This window comes from Leucopleurus acutus (assembly GCF_964270905.1).
Source record: "Leucopleurus acutus genome assembly, chromosome: 5".
Taxonomy (NCBI): domain Eukaryota; kingdom Metazoa; phylum Chordata; class Mammalia; order Artiodactyla; family Delphinidae; genus Leucopleurus; species Leucopleurus acutus.
The window spans coordinates 89,925,244-89,950,426 of NC_139147.1; the positions used below are offsets into that span (position 1 = coordinate 89,925,244).

Consider the following 25,183-nt stretch of genomic DNA (forward strand, 5'->3'; position numbering starts at 1 on the left):
GCATGTTTATGACATAAAGGATACCGTGAGACATTCATTTGAAATTAATTCCAGAGATAAGAGATAGGAAAGAGTTTAAGAAACATCCGTCAACTCAGGACAGGTTTCAGATAGAGCTCGGAATCTAACCCATCTTAACACTTGCCACTTGTGATTCTGATCTCTAATTATACATTAAAATGGCCACTTTCGTAGTGGATTGTAGTTTTTGGAATCACCTAGTCCAGTAATTCCTTCTCTGGGTTGCTTTGGGGATTCAGTATTTATTTATCACCGTAACTTACAAGAATTTCATACTCTTACGGAGAATTAGTTGTTAAATAGCTAAGAAAAAATGTCAATTACTTTCAGGCCATAGTTATTTCACTTGAAAGATTTAAAACAATGCAGAAGAAAGAATCTTAATATTGCTACCTTCCCTCTAAAAGAGTACTGAATCGGATTAGGAGATAGGAAGAAAAGAAGTATTTACAGCAAAGAAAGTATCTGTGCCAAGACATTCAAAGGGCTGGTTTGTAAAGACCTGCCACAAAGGAAAGTAAAATTTCCTTCCTGCTTGTCTCATTATCTGAAAAGTTCTCAGAAAGTCTAAAAACACCTTATGAAAGTCTTGTTCTTTTTTGATAAATGTGTGATTTAGAAATAATGTTTTCAGTAAGAGCTTCTCATATTCTCTGCAGTGTTTAATGTTGACTGGACTGTGGTATCCATCTCCAGAGGAAATAAAATCACTTAAATTGTTTTAATCTTAAATACTTTATACTGTGTGCTAAATCTTCTATTACGAATATTATCAGCACTAGAAAATATTACCTGTTAAAAGTACTCCCCCGCCCCCAGATACATAACTTCTCAGAGCTCCCCATTTTCTCATTCATAAAATTTGTTACTTGTTGGAAAGGGACTATAGTGTGATAGCCTCAAATGTTTTATAAACTTCTGTTTGAAATAAACCATCCTTCTCTATTCATTAAAATTAATTAAGAGGAAAGTTTATTTATTGTGGGATGGTTTTACTGTGTTGGAACTTTTGTCTTTCTTATTTTTATCTCTAGAAAGTTCACCCTAAACATATTACTTCGGTCATCATCATTTTGCACTATTATGAACTAGACTTTTCATATTTAACACATTTCCTGGGGAATAAAATTTGTTATTCTTTTTTTCTTTTGAGATGACTTGGAAATTGAGTGTATTAGACATGTAGTACTGTAAGTAATGATGGATTTGATTCAGTATGCTCCCTTTAATTAGCATTCACCCAAGGCCATTAATAATTTGACTGCCCTAACAACTCCTATCTAGCAACCATATGCAGAATGAGTACTAAGTGATACATACTATAGTTAGTTGTATATAACAGAACCTGATGCAGTGTTAATTTTAGAAGAGCTAAGCTGGTTTGCATCTGTTAAATTTTCCTTCCCCCCATCTGCTCCCCCTTTGTATCACTTGACTCTCCTGTAGTTATTCACAGGTTTTTTTTTTTCCTAAAGAAATTGTTCCTGGCAATTATTTGTGAACTTTGTGGCACCCGTCTTTCTTGTTGCTTTGTTTAAGATGAAATTTTATTTTGCTTAAATTATGTATTTGGTTTAGGGGAGAATTCTGGATTCTAGATTTAACTGTCATCTGTTACATGTTTAGGAACTCAGTAACATATTTATGGTGAACTTGAATGTTGAATGCTATGAAACGGTTGCATCTTATGATTGAAAACTAACTGGAAAATGCAAAAACAACATGTGCTTGTTACTGAGTAATTTTCTAGATTGTGATTCTGAGTACTGTTATTTTTAAAAATCCTCATGTTTTTAGAACTAAGATTCATCTTGCCATGTAGTCTCCATTTATAAGAAGGTGATGATGTATGTAGGCTTAAAGCATTTGCTTCATGAAAGATCGTCTTGTCTCTACTGCACCCCGCTTCTCTCCACTGTTTCCTAATCGTTTCAAAGGGATATTGTGTCTCCTAGGAAATAGGCCATGTACCACACCACTTCTTCTGACATGATGCTTACTTAAAATGTTATATTTGCTTCTTTTAAGATCACACATCAAACACACACTTAATTTGGAAATCTAAACATGATCATAGTGGGCACAAACTAATCTGAATGTTTATATATAACATTAAGGTTCTGACTTACAACACCAAAGAGCCCATTCATTTGTCTTTTTCATTTAGTGACTTTGTATTAACCCGGACAACGGGCAGTAAAATATCAGCAATAAAATGACAGTGTGGTTTCTCTTGACTCAGAACTGGGCTAGATAAACATTCCTTCCTACATATGCCCTGCTGGTGCCATTTATAAACAGATTTTTACAGCAGCGGGATGGAGTTAGGTTAAACTGGCTATCAGTAATGTGCCTCTAGCCGTGAAGAATGGGAGTGAGGGGAGCTCAGCATCTGGTATATCCACCGTGAGTCTTTCTTTCAGTTTTTATGAGTAGATGGTCAGTTACAAGAGTGTAAGTAGGTATATAGTTTTGCTTTATAATACAATAAAATATGCGGTAACATTGATTTGACACACGGAGTTGTTTTACACATGACTCCTTAGCAACAAACAGCAAGCAGTTGTCATAAATGCTGGTAATTACTCTACTTTTATACTTCCAAATCAGTTTTTCTCCTCTTTTTTGTAAGCTATTTTTCTGCTGATAAAGGAAATTCCTATTACACATTCCTACTGACATACTTGTTAAAAGACAAAGGTCCTTTAATAGTTGCCAAACAGAGAACTTGTTCAATCTTGATAGTAATCTTTTTGTTTTTTTTAGGAATAGCCAGCGTAGCAAGGGTATAAGGAAACATATAAATTGCTGATGGCATTATAAATTTGTACAATTTTTTGGAAAAGCAATTTGGCAATCATGAACTTCCTTTAAAATGTTGATGTCCCCTTCTACTTTTGAGGGACTCCATCCTAAGGAGAAAAACATATATATATATATATATATATATATATATATATATATAGCAAAAGCCTATACACATAGATATTTGAGGTAAGAGTCTTTTTAAATAGTGAATATTGGGAAACTCCAAATGACCAGCCATAGGATGAATAATTTACTAGCTACATTTATTGGCTGAATATTATGATAATAAAATTATTTCGGAAAATATAATTCATATCAAATGTTCATAGTTATATATATACTTTAAGGGCACAAAACTGTATAGCCAGTGTATTGTGCTGGAAAGAAGGAAATAAAACTTTTTTTTTTTTTTTTTTGCGGTACGCGGGCCTCTCACTATTGCGGCCTCTCCCATTGTGGAGCACAGGCTCCGGACGCGCAGGCTTAGCCGCCATGGGTCACGGGCCCAGCCGCTCCGCGGCATGTGGGATCTTCCCGGACCGGGGCACGAACCCGTATCCCCTGAATCGGTAGGCGGACTCCCAACCACTGCGCCACCAGGGAAGCCTGGAAATAAAAACTTTTAACAGTTGTATTTGAGTTTTGGTATTGTAATTTTTTCTTCTTCTTCTTCCCTTTTTTTTAAGTGCTAGGTCTAACTCTTCAACATACAAGGTCCCCTATAGCATTTTTTCCTCTACTTCTTTTTACCTTTTCTAAAACCTTTAAGCATTTAAGTAGGGAATTTTTTATAGTAAACAAAGCTCTGGGTCTGTAGGAAAGAATTGGAAACAGATTTGGGGGCAAGGGAGTGTTATGGTGATGGAAGCAGGGATATAACTTTCTGGGCTTTTCTGACCAGAAGCTTAAAAAGGACCTTGGATAAATCAGATTTTGCTTCCAGACCAGGGCACTGTGCTGTGATAGTAATTAAGCTTTGCATTTCCCCGCCCCCCCCCGACACCCCCTTGTTCAGACACCCTACACCATAACCGTGTTCAAGGCCCCGTTTCATGGTCCTGTATTCTCAATTTGCGAAGGAGACAGGCTCTAGAGGACTTGACTTCCCTTTGAGAATATAATCCCTGTCATGCCAAGGGAAAGCACTCCTGAAACAAGCAATATGTAGAAAATGGTTGTCTTGTGACCTCATTTCTTACATGGGAACAGTGCATGGTCTCAAGGGTAACTCCACATAGACCCCCTACCACTGCTGGTCTTTATCACTGAATGTAACTGAATTACTGTATACTGAACTTTGTGGTTTTCAGCCTTACTCCTCTCTGGAATTCCTTTTCTACCTTCCAAATCTTAATCACGCTAGTGAATGTGTAGAATATTTGATTACAATATCTTTATACAGAGTATTATTTATATCATTTGCTTCTACCCCTGGAAACAGGGGATGCTGTATTAGGCAAGCAGGCTAGACTTCAGCATTTCACAGATTTAAGTTGATCCTTTTTGCCTTTTACCATGTAGATCAAAAGTTGTCCCTGAAAAAGTATTGCCTGCATATATATTTACAGATAAGTGCAAATAAATACATTTTGGCATAACCCTGGTTCAGGTTTTAGTTTCTCAAGGGAGATTTAAGTTGTATGTTTTTCCTAGATGCATAGATTTCCTGATGTGCTAAGATAAATTACAGTAGAATTGCATTCTGACTTAACAAATGTTTTTTGAGCACTGGTATAATTAGGTGACATCTAGTTTCCCAGAACTGAAAGATTACTAGACATAAACCCCATCCTCAGGCAGCCCAGTCTGTTAGTCATATACATACACACAACCCGTATAGATGCTATACCTATACAAGTTATAGGGTTAGCATAGAAGAGAATGATCAGCCCTGGAGCAGCAGAAGGAAGGACTTCACCTCTATTCACGTAGGTGAAAAGAGCACAGGAACGCATAAGGCCCAAAGGCATGCGATAGCACAGTATATTCTAGGTGTTACCTTGTAGTTGGCAGTCACTTGAATTTAATGTGCATTGGGAAGAGTGGGAGGGTGGAATTGGGGAGATGAGCCTGGAGAGATGGGTAGGGTCAAGATTACAAAAGTAACTGTGTGCCACACTTAGGAGTTTGGCCTTGATTATGAAGACCAAAAGGATCATTGAAAGTATTCAGGAAAGGAGTGGTATGATCAGTTTTTTTGGTTTGTTTTTAAACATACTTTGTTTTTTTAAAATTTATTTATTTATTTTTGGCTGTGTTGGGTCTTCGTTGCTGCACGTGGGCTTTCTCTAGTTGCGGCAAGCAGGGGCTACTCTTCTTTGCGGTGCGTGGGCTTCTCATTGCGGTGGCTTCTCTTGTTGCAGAGCACGGGCTCTAGGCACGCGGGCTTCAGTAGTTGTGGCTCACAGGCTCTAGAGCGCAGGCTCAGTAGTTGTGGCGCACGGGCTTAGTTGCTCCGCGGCATGTGGGATCTTCCCGGACCAGGGATCGAACCCGTGTCTCCTTCATTGGCAGGTGGATTCTTAACCACTGCTCCACCAGGGAAGCCCAGCATGATCAGTTTTTGTTTTACAAGTAGTAGTCTGGCTATGGTGTAGCAAGCGTACTGGACTGGGGAACAGAGGAAAGGAACTTATGACAGCAGTAGTCCAGGCAGAGGATGATGGGGGAATAAATTCCACATTCTGGCACAAAAGGAAAGCTGATGACAGGGACCAGAGAGGGAGGATTGATAGGATTTGGCAAAATGGTGGAATGCCAGGGGCTGAGGTGGAAGTTAGGATGACCTTCAGGTATAGCAAAGTAAGGTGAGAAATTTCTAAGGAAAAAGAAGTTTTAGGGAGGGGAAGAAGAAGAGTAGTTTTTTTTGTTTGTTTTTTTTTTTGTTTTGCGGTACGTGGGCCTCTCACTGCTGTGGCCTCTCCCGCTGCGGAGCGCAGGCTCAGCGGCCATGGCTCAAGGGCCCAGCCGCTCCGCGGCATGTGGGATCTTCCCGGACCGGGGTACGAACCCATGTCCCCTGCATCGGCAGGCGGACTCTCAACCACTGCGCCACCAGGGAAGCCCAGAAGAGTAGTTTTGAACATAATGATTTTAAGGTGTCGTGTAATGCTGTAACTAGAAATAAAAAGTTATAGCTGAGTTCAGCACGTATTTACAGCAGAGCATTTAAGTATGGACCTTCTTTAGAGTAAACATTAGCAATAAGGGCCAAAACTGTGCTAATGGCCGCTTTAGGGTTGTTTTCTTGCTATTTGAGAACATTCTAAGCACATACGTAATAACTTGAGATGGCAGTGAGCACCTGACCTCACAAAAAAAATTGGGGATATAGGCAACATTCCAGCCAAAAATTGACATCGTTCTACCTGCAACTCTTAGGATATTCTTTGACATAAGTTTGGACTCTACCATCTAATTAAACAGGGTTAAGTGTAATTCATGATTATTTAAATTGTCCTTAGGAGTTGGAGTACAGAAATCATAGACTCTGCTACAATTTAGAAGGCTTATGAAGATCAAAATAACTTGCTAACAAAGTGTCTTAATGTTTCATGCACTACTGATGCCACTTTCTAATACCCTGAGATGAAACAAGAACAGTGATGCAGTCTTTTATTTTCTGTCAATAAACAGGAGCTCGCTCTGCCTTAACTTTATCCTTGACCGTATTCTAACTGTTCAGTAGGACTGGGAGAACGCCGTGGTGACGGCCATGGTCCCTGAATGAATCCTTATTGTCTATGTAACTGTTTTCACACCTGCTAATTCAGATAATAAAGTAATAAAAGTATATGTGTGTGCATGGTATAGGCCCTCTGTAAGTGATATCATCTATCTTGAAGTCTTTTTAAATCCCTAAGCCACTAGGCTGTTTAGCTTTATTTTTCTATTTATGATCTACTGCAGAATTTATTTGGGGAGGGATATGAAATTGAGAACAGGAGTCTCCAACCTCACTGCTCATGGATTTCACTGCTGTATCTCTCACCCTTTCTCCCCATCCTTCCCAGTCTTTTTTCTCAGCTTCCTATCCTGGTGATCTGGAGTCTACTCACGCTCAAGTAGTTGTGGGTTTCCTGACAGGGACAATGCAAAATGGTGCATTTTTTATTTGTATGTTTCTTAGCCTTCCTTGTGAGCTCAGGTTAAGTTGCAGACTGTACATGCGTTTAATAATGATCTTGTCTGTGGGCGAAATCAAGAAGTCAAAATTCAAGTCTTAAAGGTAACATCTTTTTACTTCTCACTATGGGTATTTACAGGAATGGTTAGGTGTCCCAAAGAGGTAAGGAAGGAGCACCCCTAAGGAAAATCAACCTTGGTGTACTTTGGCTCTCTATTAACCAATTAAAGTTTCTCCTAGCCACATGCTATTTGTGAGCCCACAGTATTTTATTATAGACTGTTCGTAAGTGCCAGAAGGAGCCTGAGAGTGGGAGCACAAAATGGAAAAAGACGTGGACTAATTAAGCACTAAACAGCTAGGATAGACAGGCTAGATAACACATTATATGGATTAAATTAGTTTAACCAAGACCGAATAAGCCCATGTTCGTTTACTTTATTTAGTATGAAACTTTCTTAACATTCTGTACAGATGTAGAATTGAATTATTTAAAATACATTAATGACAGTTACTATTTAATGATAAGCTCTGCAGAGGATGATAATGTTGGTAAAGAAAATAACCACCCTTGGGCCTATCAGTTTACTAGAATTTTACTTTTGAATTAGGACTTGACTTTAGTTAAAAAAAAAATCAAGGCCAGCGTAAAGAGATTTTTGTTATGTGAATGTTTTGGTTTATGTATTTCAAATTAAAATTAAAGAATTGTTGGACAATCAAATTGGATTTTCACTTGCCAACTCTTCATTTTCTAAAGCTTTCATTTAGATGGGTTATTACTAAGTAGCAAAGCATTAGTAACATTTTTTTTAACACTTAATCATACATACAATGAAATTTAAGCATACAAATTATTCTTTATTAAATTTCAGTTTTCATTCCTTATATTAGTTTGCTTTTAATTTCCTAGGTAGTTTTTAAAAATAACCTGCAAAGTATTGAATTTATAAGGTGTGTGATGATTTATATGTAGAAATTTAAATATACTACAGAAATATTAAATGTCAGTATACCTTGGGCTGAATTATCTTGAGTGAAACAGTTGAGTCACATGGTCTACAAAGGCCTTTTTCCAGTTTTAAAGTTTGATACTATATTTGTTGAGGAAAATTATGTGCCACCATTATGTAATTAAGGTGAAAAGGAAAATACCTAAAGGTTAACTTGTTTGGATTTTGATACTTATTTTGTTTAAAAACATATTTAACCTTAGCTAACAGTCTGGGATTTCAGATGGGTGGAATGTGATTTTGAAAGACTGTAGATGTCTTTCATTTGTGTCACATAGCATGTTGCCACTTGGAGAATAAATTGTTATACCTTTTCTTTTGCTTTCAGGATTTTCTCATTCAGCGTTCACCTTTGGTATAGAAAGCCATATCAGTCAGTCTAACATAAATGGTGCCCTCGTCCCGCCTGCTGCATTGATTTCTATCATCCAGAAAGGTCTCCAGTATGTAGAGGCAGAAGTTAGTATTAATGAGGTAAGGAAGACTTAGCTCAAATACCGATTCTTACTCCTAAATGTTTCCTTCAGTATCCGGTATCTTGCTTACTCATTCATTATCTGACTTCAGCTTCACCAGGTAAACAAGATTGAAGGGCATTATTCCTAATGTGGTGGTCAGGTCATACAGCCAAGGCCTGTTGGCTCCCAACTGTAAGAGCCATTATCTTACTTCTCTTTACATGGTTTTTATAAGTATACAGTAAGAAATAATTTTCTTTAAAATAAGAAAATTGTGCTGTGGCATACTGAGAGCATAATTGATTGAGAAATTAGAAATTCTCAGGTTATTTGGTTATAACTGATTTTGGAAGGAAGTTTATAATTAAAGACAACTCTTGCTACTGTTACCTAGGTCTGTATGGTATAGGCAGTTTAACTCATGTGTCAGCCAGCTATGACCCATGAGCCAAATCCTGTCTTGCTCGTTTCTGTAAAGTTTGCCTGGGACGCAGCCATGCTCCTTCATTTTCATAGGACCTGGCTGCTTTTGTGCCACAGTGGCAGCATTGAGCGGCTGTGACAGAGACCTTATGGTCTGCAAAGCCCAGGACATTTACTCTCTAGTCTTATACAGAAAGAGTTTGCAAGCCCTGGTGTAGGTGAAAATCCTCACATGTGGTCAGGATTTATGACAAGTGGAGCTTTTTTGCCTTATTTTCATTTCAGAGATTAACATATCCCCCTTTCCTTTTGCAGATATTTTAAAAACTGAAGCATCCATGGTTTCTACGTCACTATTTATTACTATAATTATATAGTCTGTTAAATTGATTATTTTTTCGTTTCCTCATGTCTATAACTGAAAAATCCACTAATACTAAATCAAAAGTGTCCTCATTGTCTTTTAGCACTTTCTCTCCCAACAGTATCCTTTACTGCAGAGGATGATAAACAATTTGTACCAGTGGCCAGAGATGAAGTCTCATTTTTTCTGAAAATTTTTAATGTAGCTGTATTGGTTTTAATATTTTTAAGTTACTTATAAGTTTAAATACTTTCTCCTACTCCTCAAGTACTCCATTACAATTGGCAGTTCAGAAAGATGTGCTGTGTTTTGTAACTCGGAGCACCCCATCACACTGCTGTAGATTATCAATAGTGCATGTTCACTAGCTTAAGTGAGCCAGGCTTCACATGTGCATATTCCTATCTAATATGCACTGTTTCTATTTCTGACTTGCTCTGTATCTGTGTCTCTTCTTGTGCTTGCTGAAGAACTCATTTTGAACTTCCGAATATCAGTGAGAGGAGCTTTGGAAAATTATAGCAACTTGATAAAATTAAAGAGCATTAGCCTGTGAGTTATGGCGGTACTTCTCAAATGTTAGTGTGCATAAGACTCCCCCAGAGAGCTTGTTAAAACAGGGATTCCCAAGCCCTTCAGAGATTTTGATTCTGTAGGTTTGAATCTACATTTATAACAAGTTACCAGGCGATGGTGGGAGTGTTGGTCTTTTGATTGTGCTTTCAATAGCACCAGTTAACAGATTCCAGCTGCCATTGACTAGCTGTGGAACTGCAAGTCTTTAACCTTGTGGTGCTCATATTTCAACATTAGTAAAATGAGATGCTTGTATAACATAATATCTGATGTATATTTCTGTTTTAATATTTTAATCAAATCACAAGAAACTTTTGAGTTCAACAAAACTATTTTAAAAGTTTTTAGTTGTAAAGAAGTATTGAATATTTACCAAAATGTGGCACCAAGTCTCTTATCATTGTATGAACTATTCCATATTGCTTTTGACTAACAGAACTTTGGAATACAATTAATAAGCCTTTTTTATCATACAGACCTACTTTTTTTATTCCTTTGAAAATTTCAGCTTTAGTCTGTGCAGCATTTAACAATATGAACTCTGTGAGGAGGATTTAAGCAGCTGTTTGCGGTGCATCTTGTAGATTCCTTCTTCCCTCCTGATTCCTTTCCTTCTTACATGCATTCAGAAAATTATCTGAAAGTATTTTTTCTTGGAATGAAGATTTCCATTTCTGCTGTTGACTTCTATGAATACAAATTACTCTAAATGTGTTACCTTTGATTTTTCTTCTCACAATTTTTCAAATCCAGGATGGTACCTTGTTTGATGGTCGACCAATAGAGTCTCTGTCACTGATAGATGCCGTAATGCCTGATGTAGTACAAACAAGACAACAAGCTTACAGAGATAAACTTGCACAGCAACAAGCAGCAGCTGCTGCAGCTGCCGCAGCTGCAACAAACCAACAAGGATCTGCAAAAAATGGAGAAAACACGGCAAATGGGGAGGAGAATGGAGCACATACTATAGCAAGTGAGCTGAGAGAAGAATTTTTTTAAGTTCCTTTGCAGAAAAGATACTTGCTTTATGGGGGTGCCTCATTTTAGCTGAAATAACATTATCTATTTCATTTTTGCAACTTGTTCCCCTAACTTGTATCACACAATTCAGATTTTTAAATGCCTAAAGCTCCATAAAGCTAGATTTACTTTCATGGATTTTATTTTCTTTTTTAAATATTTAGAAACAACTTTTCTATTGTTAAGTGAATTTCATATCTGCATTTCATTTCTAAATATAATCTGTAACACTAGTCATTAACAAAAACAATGAAGCTTTGACATGGAGATATAAAGGCAACCGTGATGTTATATGAATGATACCAGCAGCCCCTACTGGCAGAAACTCAGAGCAGTGTTGGCATGGATTATACTTAATTCAAAACATTTTCTCATTTTAGCTATGTTTGGGTCTAACCTCCTTTCACAGTCTTCCTCTGTTCCTGCTCCCTGCGAACCCCATCTCTGAACACAAACTTAGATGCACATCTCTTTTTGAAAAAAGTATGTTCATACTTAACTAAAGATAGGAATTTGTTTTTCAAGTGATAAATACTGTGTAGTCATTTTCGCCATTACCTTACATAGTGGAAGAAAAAAATTACACTATATTATGAAGGAAGTATTTGCTAGTTAAGAATTCTTTTTTTTCTCCAGGATGTTGTAATATTACCTAACTGGAATTTTCCATTTATTTCTCATGATGCAGATAATCATACTGATATGATGGAAGTGGATGGGGATGTTGAAATCCCTCCTAATAAAGCAGTTGTGTTACGGGGCCATGAATCTGAAGTTTTCATCTGTGCCTGGAACCCCGTTAGTGATCTCTTGGCATCAGGGTACGTTTCTCAGAGTGAAACTAAAATGGATTTCTAAAAGTATCGGACTGAAATATTACATATTTTATAAATACATTACGTACATTTTCAGGTTTTTTTGTTGCTTATTTGTGGTCATTTTGCCTCTGTAAACCTTTATTTCTTCATAAAGTAATCTTACAAGTTTTAATCTTAAAAGTTACTACCTCAGGAGTGTTTGCCACCCCGCCCCCCAAATGGAGACTGAGAAAAACACTGGAAATGGAAATCCATCCCTGATAATCTAGTTTTTATTTGCCTTATTAATATAGAATGTAAATTTGTTGCCTTGATTCTGGAATACTTGAGAATATCATGAGGATTTAAAATATGTTGCATACTTTATAGGTCTGGAGACTCAACAGCAAGAATATGGAATCTTAGTGAAAATAGCACTAGTGGCTCCACACAGTTAGTACTTAGACATTGTATACGAGAAGGAGGGCAAGATGTCCCAAGCAACAAGGATGTGACGTCTCTAGATTGGAATGTGAGTATCACTGTACTGTCCATGATGGATGTAGTTACTAATATACTTAACCTCTCTGAGCCTCAGACTAATCACAGGGTATGTCAGTTTGTTCAGATATTTTTGGATTTCACCAATAAGAACAACAGACTAGAAGTCCCCACCCCCAAATGTGTTAAAAACAAAGACTGGCCTTGAGCACTCAGACCAAGGTTCATCTTCCAGCTCTTCAGTTTATTTAGCTGTAGAACCTTTGTATAACTGGTGGCCGGTCACTCTGTACTGCATTTTCATCACATGTAAAGTAGAAGTGTAATGGTCCTATGTAAATGGTGTAATAGATGAAAACCAATAACAGGCACATATACTGAGTTCTTAACTATTGAGTCCTTTGTTGGGGGTATAAGAGAAATCTATATAATAAAAACATTCTTGTTTTCTCATTTTGCTGTGAACTGATGAAAACTTCATCACCAGCTGCCTTTTAGGAACCATTTGTCTAGATTACAAGCTTTATCCTAGCTGTAGGAATCTTATAATTCTCTGATTCAACATCTTTGACTACTCTGACTTACCAGGAAGTTTGATTTCATTATTGATAAAGCTACACCCTTTCAGTTTCAAATACATGATTAACAGCTTTGTTTGTTTCCATTCCCATGATTACTTTGTGGAAATTAGCATTTTTAAAGTTTCTATACCTTTTCCTTTATTCCATGTTGCCTTTTTTCTTCCTTCTAACTTTGCATCCATTTTTTAACAACCCCCCACTGCACCACCTACACCCCCCCCCCCTCCGGCCCCGCCGCCAATTCTAAGAAGGCTCTTAGACTACATCAGTGTTACCAAGAATTTTAGGGGTCAGCTGTCCTTTCCTTAGCAAGTGGACACCCTTCTCTGGCCTCTGTTTAACAACTTTTTGTGGGGCTTTCCAAAGAATCTTCCAAATCTCATTCCAGGAAATGAGATCTGTCTTTAAAAATGATTACACTAGCTAAAGTTCTCAGTTTCTATGAAGTTTTTCCAGATTTCATAGGTAAGGTTTTTTAGTGTTCTTAGTTCTAAATTTCCAGCAGTGTATTTATCCTTCCCCTCCTATAAAGTTGAGAATTCTAAAAATGAAAAGAGGTTTAGCACATTTCAGTATTATTTGATTGTAGGGTCAGAACTAAGAATTATCTTCTTAATATGGGACCTTACTGTATCGTAGGTCAAAGGCGTTACAGCCTTCTTAAGCTGTTTGGCTCAGAGACCGCGTTAACTTAATAAAATTTATACTTTTACACTGAAAAGGATGGTTAACAAATGGTTTGTTGAGCTTGGTGGTTCTGAACTGCAAGTTAAAGTTTTTAAAAGTGTGAACTTTTCAAAGATTTATTATTCACTATGAACTTAAATCTTCTGCTAAAAGGGGAAAATGTTACTATTGATTAATGGCTCATTTCCATGATTAAAGCAAAAGCCTGTGAGATATCTGATCTTCAAAGTATTCTTTTCCTACCTTAGCGGTCCGTGATGTAAAACATTTGGGGACCATTAGTTTAAAGGAAACTTTCCATTGTGCAGAGTCTGGAAATAAGCTTTTGCTGTTGGCTTCGACATTGCTCCCTCTTCCTGAGATAGAACTAGAGGGGATTTCCAAATCCTAGCAAAACTGAGTCTACAACCCCTAGAACCAGCATTTGTTTGTCACTTACTTGTACAGCTAGATGGCTTGAGAGGTCTGGAAAAGGTGATCTTGTTTTCAGTGCCCTGCCAAAAAGCATCAAAAAGTACTGAGTAAGGCAGGATTTCATTCTGTCTCTCCAGTAGTGTTTAATCATCCCAGCAGTAGTCTGTGTAACCTACTCTGTAACTTGCATTTCCATAGAATAAGTTAGGTCTTATCAAATCCTTCTGTTGTACCATTATTCAAGGCACAGTAGAGGAATATAAGGTTAGAGAAAATGGTATGGATTTCTTCTCATAGTAGAGTAGTTCCTGACAGTTGGTACTCACTTCATTAACTGTAAAGTCAGCATACACTCTTCTGGCTGTTTTTCTTGTGTTGCTATTTTTATTGGTAAGGATTTCATATTGGGAAAAAATTAACAAAGGAAAGAAACATTTAGTGATACTTAAGAATCTGATCATCTGAAACAACAGTATTGTTTGGAACACACACACACACACACACACACACACAGAGTTTAGACAGTAAACGATTTAGAGGGAGGATCATATAAAAACTTCTAATCGTAATGAAATATTGTGGAAGATTTTGCTTTTTACTTTTATAAAATCATCATAAGATTATGATTTTGATGTCCTTCCCAATCCACCTCCCCACCCCCATCTTTAGTCATGGTGCACTTATGAGAATGCAGTAGACCTTAGCATACATAAGAGTGATGTTGATTCTGCTCCAGAGCAGTTCCTGCCATTCTTGAGATTTGGGTATGAGGCTTGCACACTGACTGAATGCTGCCAAAATACTGGCTTCACAGCAATGAAGGGTGTTTTGTAGGCCTTTTATGGCACTTCCAAATAGACAAAGCTGAAGATTTTGAAGCAGAGAATGTCACAGATCTGCTGTACTTAGGATTTAAACATAATATATTTTAATAAAAATTAAACACCCTTTCTGGATTATATAATTGAAAGAAATGTGTTTCTCTGACAGAGTGAAGGTACACTTCTAGCAACTGGTTCCTACGATGGGTTTGCCAGAATATGGACTAAAGATGGTAAATGAAGCTTTTTTTTTTATCTTTCTTTTGTTGTTATTGTTGATCTAAGTTATAAAGCTTAAAGTAATTTTAATGTTTTTCCTTTTGAATATTAGGTAACCTTGCTAGCACCTTGGGGCAGCATAAAGGCCCTATATTTGCATTAAAATGGAATAAGAAAGGGAATTTCATCCTAAGTGCTGGAGTAGACAAGGTAAAAAGAACATTTAACTTCTGTAAAGGTTAATTTGTTAAAGAGTATAATTGAAAGTAATGTTTTTCTCTATTAATCACATAAACAAGAAAACATTCATATTTGGTAAATTCATATATAAATTCATGATGGAATAGTAATGCTTTCTTAGATTTTCTGTCAACTCATTCCTGAATCTGCTCATTCAGATGCCTTTTATTCTTTATCTGTGTGACCACTCCTCATTTTTTGGGAATTTGAGCCATAATGAATGTCATACATCCTATACTTTTTGCCTCCCTTCTACAGTTTCTAGTTAATCTCATCAGTGAGTATGGCTCTGGAGAGATTTCATGGGAAATCGTAGAGCCAGTCTGTTAGCTGAACTCCTAATGTTTAATTGAAAATGTAAGAAATGCCGGATCTTTCCAGCTCTTTTCACCTAACAAGAGTGGTAAATATGGATAGGTTGAAATCATGGCCTTCTTTCCCTTCATTTTCTTAAGTTACTGCCTTTACCACACCTCCCAAAATGAATACAGATTTAAGATTATTCTAATACAGGAAAGTACACACTCAAAGTTAACTGTATATTGTCAAAAAGGGAAGTAGAAAAAAAAGGAAGAAAAATGAAGGAGGCCAAGAATGGGAGGGAAGCACCCTATTAATAGTTATTGCCAGTCTACAATATTTTATGACCCCAAAGTTATGAAATTAGTGATGGGAGGGTATTAAAGGAATTGTGAATATATCTATTCAGATTTATATGTCATACTTTGATGTAATGTAAAAGACATTGTTTTACTTATTGTCAGAATCCAAGCTGCCGTTATAGGTAAATGTGGGTGTTAAAAATCTTAATATTGGGAATTAACTGATTAACTTTATTAACCAAAAATTTGCCTCCTTATAGCTAAGCAGCTATAAAAATCTTACATTAAATACACTATTGCAGTGGAGTTTCTTAAGCAATCTAATATAATGTCTGGTACTTTCTAGACAACAGTAATTGTTATTTGAAGTAAGTTGACTGATAAAAAGTCACCAGGGAAAAATTAAACAGCTTAATAGTCATCCCTCTCCTCCCCTTCCCCCGAAGTGGAATATAGCCTCGTTGTACTAAAGGTAAATGTTAAAAAATTAAATTAAATGCACTGTGACATTTCATATTGCTTTAATATAATTAGGCATCTAATTTATGCATCTATGATAAACTCTTTCTAGCTTCTTAGCAGTATATTTTTCTTTTCTATCTCAGACTACAATTATTTGGGATGCACATACTGGTGAAGCCAAACAACAATTTCCTTTTCATTCAGGTAAATCTTCACAATTTACATGAGAATTAGAACTTTCTTCTATTTTTCTAATTAAACTTTTAATAGTGTATAATTCATCTAAAATCTTGAAATATCCAGTATCAGTCTTGTTACTAGTCCTTTGAGGAGTTGATGTTCTTTGACTTTCAGATAGTTAATTGTCAGAGGATCTTCAAACGTTTTCTGTGAAATGTACCATAAAAAAAGCATTTGCAGCCTGGTGCAATTAGAGTTGGTAATATTTAATGGTAAGAACATAGATTTTTGAGTCAGGAGGTCAAGGTGTGAATGTCGATTCCACCCCACTTGACAAGCTTTAAGATTGAGCAAGTCATTGAACCTTTCTGAGCCTTACTTTCTCTATCTGAAAATGAGGGATAAAAACAATACCATTTGTTAAGAGCATAAGACATATATATGAAAATACTGCATAAACTCCTACAAGTTTAGATATTGTCATTTTTCATTTTGGATTTATGTACCTAAATCAGTCCACCTGCTTACCTAAAATAAAAATTATTAGGCTTTCCTGGTAGTGTTGGAACTTTGGTGCTTTAGATGTTTTTCTCTTTTAAGAAATTGATACTTAAACCAGATAAATATGATCCCCAGAATAGTGTGCTTCTTTCTCCATGATATACGGCCATGCAACAGGGCATACATCCTGATGTGTAGAGACACCTGGATTTTAGTACCTACACTCTTGTGCAGCCTAGAACTTTTATGCCTACTTTCAGGGAGGTTCCTGAGGACAGGAACTGATGTTGAACTGGACCAAGATGCCTAATAACTATTAGAACAGTAGTTTTAGTACTACCTGATTTAATTGCATTTTGCAAGATTTTGTTGTGGTTGGATAGAGTTTTGCATCGGCGCCTGACTTAAGTAACTCTGGTTATTGTCAAATCTTTGGTAACATACTTTTTACAAACAGCCAATGACACAGTGTTACCATTAAAATTGAAATATACAGCTTCTGGCGTTTTGCTTTTTTGTATTTCTCTATTTAGTGTGATTAAGCAAGCCAAATAAGGTACAAAAATGATTTTTCAGTAGTATCTGAGTAACAATTTTGCAAGTATTATGTTAAACATTTCAGCTTGATTAACACTTACCACATTAATAAGCATTTACACGTCAGTTTTTGTTTACCTGTTTTAATCCAGTTTTGCCTTTGCTTCTAGTCCTCACCCAGACAGAGTTCTCTTAGCCCTCTGACTGTTCTGCCTAAAGTTTCTCCTACATCCTAGGAGTGATGGAAAATTGAAATCAGTGTGTGTGTGTGGCACTGTTACTAGCTGCTATATAATGTGTACCACCTTTGTGTTGGAGATGATGCTCTTTATATACACGATCCCGTTTAGTCTTGGCTACAGCCCAATGAGGTAGATGGTGTTGAAGTCATTTTACAAACAAATAACCTTTTTACCCATGGTATTCTTTCCTGTCATGCTTTTTTGGTTTTTTAAACGGCTTTATTGAGGTATAATTGGTGTAAAATCATCTATACATATTTACATTGCACAGTGTAATATATTTTGACATGTATACACACACACACACACACCACTGAAACCATCACCACACTCAAGACAGTACATCTGTTAGCTTCAGAAGTTTCCTCCTACCCCCCTGAAATCATTCCCTTCCCCTTCCCCTTCCCCAGGTAGCCACTGATGGTCTTTCTGTCACCAGAAACTAGTTTACATTATATAAATAGAATCGCACAGTATGTATTCTTTTTGTGTCTGGTTTCTTTCACTCTGCATAATTATTTTGCATTTCTTTTGATTTATGAGTAGTATTCTGTTATGTTGATATACCAGTTTGTTTATCCATTTACCTGTTGAAGCAAATTTGAGTTGTTTCCAGGTTTTAGCTATTACAAATAAAACTGCTGTCAACATTCCTGTGCTTATCTTTTTATGAACTTGTGTTTTCATTTCTCTGTGTAAAGACCTAGGAAAGTTATGGCTAGATATATGGTAGGTCTGTGTTTAACTTGTTAATGCCCAACTGTTTTCCAAAGTTTATGTTTTCCAAACTGGTTTACATTCTCAACAGCAGAGGGTATTCCAGTCCCTCCATTTCCTTGCCAGCACTTGGTATGTGGTCAGTCTTTTTCATTGTAGCCACCCTAATGAGCGTGTAGTCGTATCTCACTGTGGTTTTCATTTTCATTTCCTAATGACTAATGATGTTGAGCATCTTGTCATGGTTTAATTTACCATCTGTATGTCTCCTTTGGTGAAGTATCTGTTCAAATCTTTGGATTTTTAATTTAACTTTGTTGTTTTCTTATTGAGTCTTGTGAACTCTTTATATATTCTGGATACAAGTCTGATCGAGTATTTACAAATATTGTCTCATAGTCTGTGGATTGTCTCTGCATTGTTTTGGCAGTGTGCCTCAAAGATCAGATATTATTAACGTTGATGAAGTCCTTAATTTATTAATTTGTTCTTTTATGTATCGTGCTTTCAGTATCAATCTAACATGCTCTTTTTCTTTTTGCTTAATGTAGAAGTTGGGGTCACTGATTTGAGACCTTTCTGCTTTTCTAATGGGGATATTCAGTGCTATAAATTACTTCTAACTACTACTTAGTGACATCTCACAATTTTTCAAGTGTGTTTTCATTCAGTTCAAAATACTTTCTGGAGTAATTTTGATTCCTTCTTTGACCCATGGGTTATTTAGAAGTGTGTTAATTTCTGAGTATTTGGAAAAATTTTAAAGATCTTTGTAATATTGCTTTCTAATTTAATTCCATTGTTCTCATAAATGTCATTTAGGTCAAGTTGTTTGATAATGTTCAAATCTTTTATGGCCTTTAGTGATTATTCTGTGTACTAAGACCATCTGTTACTGAGAGAGGGGTATAGAAATCATCAACAATAATTGGAAAATATAGTAATTTCTGTTTTCTTTGAAGCTCTGTCAATTTCTGCTGTATGTGTTTTTTTTTTTTTTTTTTTTTTTTTTGCGTTACGCGGGCCTCTCCCTGTTGTGGCCTCCCGCTATTGTGGCCTCTCGCATTGCGGAGCACAGGCTCCGGACGCGCAGTCTCAGCGGCCATGGCCCACGGGCCCAGCCGCTCCGCGGCATGTGGGATCTTCCCAGACCGGGGCACGAACCCGTGTCCCCTGCATCGGCAGGCGAACTCTCAATCACTGCGCCACCAGGGAAGCCCGCTTTATGTGTTTTGAAACAATGTTATTAGGGGCATGAACGTTTAGGAATGTTGCAACCTTATGTTGAATTGACCCTTTTATCGTTTTGTTAGTGGCCCTCTTTTTTTTTTCCATTTTATTTTTTGTGCTCTGAAATCTACTTTGTCTCATATTAATGTAGCCCTTCCAGTTTTCTTTTGGTTAGTGTTGGCATGGTATATATTTCTCCATGCTTTTACTTTTAATCTATTAATTTTGTTATATTTGGTGTATGTTTTATGTAGGCATCATATATTGCTTGTTCATTCAGTATCAGCATCTGCCTTTTAATGGCAATATTTAGGCTATTTACATTTAATGTGATTATTGATAATGATTGCATTTAAATTAATCATATTTCTATTTATCTCATCTTCTTTTGCTATTTTTCCGCTTCCATTTGGATTAATTGAATATTTGTGTGATTACAGTTTTCCTCCTTTGGTGGGTTATTAACTGTAAATCTTTTATTATAATGGTTGCCTTGGGATTTATAGTACACATCTTTAACTTACCACCATCTATCTTCAAGTGATATTTTAAAGGGGTTAAATAATAAAATTTTTTACCCATAGTTACCATTTCCAGCTCTTCATTCCTTTGCACAGATACATAGTTTCATCTGGTGTCATTTATTTCCTGCTTGAACTGCTTTAACATTCCTTATAGTGTAAATCTTATGTTGATGAATTCTTTTGTAGGTATTAAGAAGTCTTCATTACTGAAAGATATTTTTGTTGGGTATAGAATTCTGGGGTTGACAGGGTTTTTTTCTTTCAGTACTTTAAAGAAAAGGTTGCTCTGTCCCCTTCTTATTTACACTGTTTCAATTTGAACTTGCTACCATTTTTATCCTTATTATTCTTGTCTTGTTTTCTCTGGCTGCTTTTAAGATTTTTCTCCTTATAACTGATTTTGTGCAATTTGCATATGTTGTGCCTTGGTTTAGTTTTCCTTATGTTTTTTGTCCTTGGAGCTTCTTGGATTTCTTCGTTCATAGTTTTCATCAAATTAGAAATTTTTTTGACCATTATTCTTTAAAAAATATTCTACCTCCTCCCCACATTTATTTTTAACTTGAAATTCTGATTATGTTTATTAGTCTGCTTGATGTCCCGTAATACACTGATGCGCCGTTCATTTTTTTATCCAGTCTTTTTTTTTTCATAATCTCTGCTGTTTTCAAGCTCACACATCTTTTCTTCTGCAGCATCTAATCTAGAGTTTATTCCATCCAGTACGTTTTTTATCTCACATGTTTCAGTTTTAATCTCTAGAAGTTTGATTTAGGTCTTTTTTACATCTTCCATGTTGCTACTTAACTATTTGAACAAACCATATATAGTTGCAAGTGCTTTAATGTCTAGGTCAGTTTTTATGATTTGATTTTTCTCTTCATTTTGGTCATATTTTCCTGCATCTTTGCATGCCTTGTTACTTTTGATTGGAAATGAGGCATTTTGAATTTTATGTCGTTAGTTGCTGGATATTTCTGTATTCTTATAAGTATTTGTGAATTTATTCTGGGACGTAGTTAAATTACTTGGAAATGGTTTGATCCTTTTGGGTCATGCTTGTAAGATTTGTTAAATGGCAGTGAAACAGTGCTCGGCGTACGGCTATTTATTTCCTGGTAATGAGGCAAGAACCTAGATGTACTCTGACCAGTGTTCCATGAATCAAAAGGTTTTCTAGTCTGGTGGATTTAGACAGTGTTCCCAATCTTGAGTATCAGGCATTGTTTCTTCTAATTCTTTTGAGTGGTTCTTTCCCAGGTCTCAGCTAGTATCTTCAGATACTTGTGCTGATTAGTACTCAGCTAACTGTGTGAATAGGGCCCACTTCAGGTCTTCAGAATTCTTTCTCTGTCTGCATAGCTCTGTCCCTTCTAGTTTTGGGAATTCTAGCTGCCTTCAGTTTTCCACATTTTGAGCTTTATCTCTTCCGCTCAGGAATTTCATTAATCTCTTCCTAGGGAGATTCCTCTTCCCTGTGCCAAGATCTGGACATTTTTCCAGATCATATGTTTGAGCAGTTATAGAGGCACACTGTTGGTTGATTTCCCTTCTCTCAGGAACCACGGTCCTTTATTGCCTGGTGCCCAGAGTTCTGAACTATTATTTCATATATTCTGTAATTTTTTTGGTTGTTTTGGGCAGGAGGTAAATTTGGTCCGTTACTCCATCTTGATCAGGAATGAAAGTCTACCATGCTTTTTAAATTACCATATTTTAATTCCTGTACTGTATTTTTGTCCATATACACTCTTACATAAAGCATAAATCATGATTATAGATGAGTTAACCACTTCATATTCATTAGGATGGCTATAAAACGTAACAGTGTTCACGATGATGCGGAGAAATTAGAATCCTTGTACTTTGCTAGTAGGTATGTAAAATAGTACAGTCGTTGTGGAAAACAGTATTGACAGTTCCTCAAAAAGTTAAATAGGGTTACCATATGACCCAGCAATTCTACTCCTAGGTAATTGAATTGAACGCAGGGACTTGAACGAATTCATGTCCGTCAATGTTCATAGCAGCATTTTTCACAGTAGCCAAAGGGTAGGAACAACCCACTGTCCATTAGCAGATGAGTGGAAAAACAGAATGGGTCTCTATATACAATAGATTATTATTCAGCCATAAAAAGGAATGAAGTTCTGATACATGCTACAACACCAGAGAATTTGTACATGTTATGCTAAGTGAAATAAACCAGACATAAAAGGACAAAGAGACATAAAAGGACATAAAAGGACAAAGAGTATGATTCTACATGAGTAGAATCTAGAATCATTCTAGAGTATGATTCTAGATATTTCAAGAGTATGAAATGTCTAGAATAGGCAAATTCATAGAGACGAATGTAAAGATTCAAGGTTACAGAGGCTGGGAGGAGGGGGAAATGGAGAGTTACTGCTTAATGGTTACAGAGTTTCTGTTTGGGGTGATGAAGAACTTTTTTTTTTTTTTTTTGCGGTGTGTGGGCCTCTCACTGTTGTGGCCTCTCCCGTTGCGGAGCACAGGCTCCGGACGCGCAGGCTCAGTGGCCATGGCTCACGGACCCAGCCGCTCCGCGGCATGTGGGATCCTTCTGGACTGGGGCACGAACCCGTGTCCCCTGCATCGGCAGGCGGACTCCCAACCACTGCGCCACCAGGGAAGCCCCCGCATGTGTCTTTTTGAATTATGGTTTTCTCTGGGTATCTGCCCAGTAGAGGGATTGCTGGGTCATATGGTAGTTCTATTTTTAGTTTTTTAAGGAACCTCCATACTGTTTTCCATAGTGGCTGTATCAGTTTACATTCCCACCAACAGTGCAAGAGGGTTCCCTTTTCTCCACACCCTCTCCAGCATTTGTTGTTTGTAGATTTTTTGATGATGCCCATTCTGAATGGTGTGAGGTGATACCTCATTTTTAAATTTTAGGAATAAATATAAAGTAATGAGGTACGGGTTCTTAGATTATACCAGTCTGTTATCATTGTATCTTATGAGCCAGGCATATCACAGAAGTATTAATCACATAACTCATATGGCACCACTCCCCAGCTTCCTCCACTTATCTTTACCTGGTTATACAGTTTGTTTTTGTTTTGTTCTGAACCTGTTGGTATATTTGTTTGAATGCTGTTTCAAATTTTCTCAGCCTCCTATTTAACATTTTGCAGATGACTCTACCAAATTAACACCCTGGTGGAGCATGACAGATACTTGGCTTTCTTCATAGCATTTTGTTATACTTTTTTCTAAAGCTTATTTTTTGTTGTTGTTTTTTGCGGTACGCGGGCCTCTCACTGTTGTGGCCTCTCCCGTTGCGGAGCACAGGCTCCGGACGCGCAGGCTCAGCAGCCACGGCTCACGGGAAGGAGCCGAGAAAGGGAGCAGTTGCTGGTGAAGAAGGTCCAGGCTCAACCTGATCCAGGCAGGGCTCTGGAGTGTTTGTTGCACCTCAGGGTTTTCCTCATCTTGAGCCAAGGGTGCTTGGTTTTTGAATCTCACCTTCCCCCCCCAGCTACCTACTGCCTACTCTAAATCCAGTGTTTTTGATATGCTTCTATTGCTTAACCCAGTTACTTGCTACATTACCTTAATCTGCATTGCTAATTATAGAGAGGCTTTGCACTTTGCACCAGGGGAAAATGAAAGGAAAGAATCTTTAATCATATCAGATCTAAAATAAGTATTAAATGCCAGCCAGCTTTTGGGCCTCTGAGGTTTTAAATTCAATGATGTAGATTTTAAGAGGTATTTGACAAGAATCACTTAGAAGAAAAATGTATTTGCAAATCATGCAATATTCCATTTATCAGTTGAGTAGACAGTGGAAATGATACTTATTCAGTGTAACGTTTGTCTAACTTGTAATTTACATAGTATTTTCCATGCACATAATCTAACTTGATTTTCACAATATTCTTGGGTACTAAGCTTAAAGGTTTTATCCCCATTTTTAAATTATTTTTTATTTTTTTAATTTTTATAAATTTATTTATTTATTATTTATGGCTGTGTTGGGTCTTCGTTGCTGCCCACGGCCTTTTTTTTTTCCTAGTTGTGGCGAGCGGTGGCTACTCTTTGATGTGGTGCACGGGCTTCTCATTGCGGTGGCTTCTCTTGCGGAGCACAGGCTCTAGGCGCACGGGCTCAGTAGTTGTGGCGCACGGGCTTAGTTGCTCCGTGGCATGTGGGATCTCCCCGGACGGGATCGAACCAGTGTCCCCTGCATTGGCAGGCAGATTCTTAACCACTGTGCCACCAGGAAAGTCCCCCCATTTTTTTCAGAAGAGAAAAATAGCATGAGAGGTGACTTGCATAGGGCCCACTAGTTAGGGAGTAGCAAAACAAGGCTTCTTATCCATTGAACATTCACAGAATTTCAGAAACAAGAGGAAGTGTAGCATCACATTTAATTTTATCATTTTGCAAATGAGGAGCCAAGAATCCAGTGCTAGTAATTTACAGGGCAAGCTCTCAGGAACCCTCATCTCCTGGTGACCAGACCAGTGTACTTTCTATTAGGCTGTGTCTCACATGGAGACAACCAAACTGAAATGTATTAATATTTGTAATATTTAAGTACCATAATTTTAAAAATTCTATTAATACCATAAAAAGTATAAAGTAAAATATTTTAAGTTCCTATTAATAGCATACTTAATGTCTAACCATGGTTTAAAACTAAAGCTCCTAGGTTTCAGTACATGTGGAATGAATGCAAACCTTGCCTGTTTTTCTTTTCAGCGCCAGCATTGGATGTTGATTGGCAGAGCAACAACACCTTTGCTTCTTGTAGTACAGATATGTGCATTCATGTCTGTAAGTTAGGACAAGACAGACCTATTAAAACATTCCAGGGACACACGGTGAGAAACCTTTTTTTTCCCTCCTTTAAAGTGATTATGATGAATAAGTAATGTTTCAGAGTGGTTTTGAAGTATGCATGTTTAATACCCAAAAAACAACCAAGTCTATGAAATGAAAATGTGAATGTTCACTGTTATTTTTAGAATGAAGTAAATGCTATCAAATGGGACCCAACTGGCAATCTCCTGGCATCCTGTTCTGATGACATGACTTTAAAGGTAATTCAGATAGTGGGGAGAAGTGGGGTTGAGGAGTTACA

The 25,183-nt window shown here is 37.0% G+C and overlaps 1 protein-coding gene across 3 annotated transcripts in view; it reads left to right on the forward strand.

The window, feature by feature from the left end:
* The window catches only part of TBL1XR1 (TBL1X/Y related 1), a 186,776-nt gene that overhangs the window by 148,388 nt on the left and 13,205 nt on the right, over positions 1-25,183 (forward strand). For all 3 annotated transcript variants that reach the window (XM_082839045.1, XM_082839047.1, XM_082839046.1), the window contains 9 exons: positions 8,297-8,442; positions 10,543-10,765; positions 11,501-11,633; positions 12,000-12,141; positions 14,783-14,846; positions 14,945-15,042; positions 16,280-16,340; positions 24,802-24,923; positions 25,068-25,142. In XM_082839045.1, coding sequence (XP_082695171.1) covers positions 8,297-8,442; positions 10,543-10,765; positions 11,501-11,633; positions 12,000-12,141; positions 14,783-14,846; positions 14,945-15,042; positions 16,280-16,340; positions 24,802-24,923; positions 25,068-25,142 — 1,064 coding nt within the window. The remainder of the gene's footprint in view (positions 1-8,296; positions 8,443-10,542; positions 10,766-11,500; positions 11,634-11,999; positions 12,142-14,782; positions 14,847-14,944; positions 15,043-16,279; positions 16,341-24,801; positions 24,924-25,067; positions 25,143-25,183) is intronic.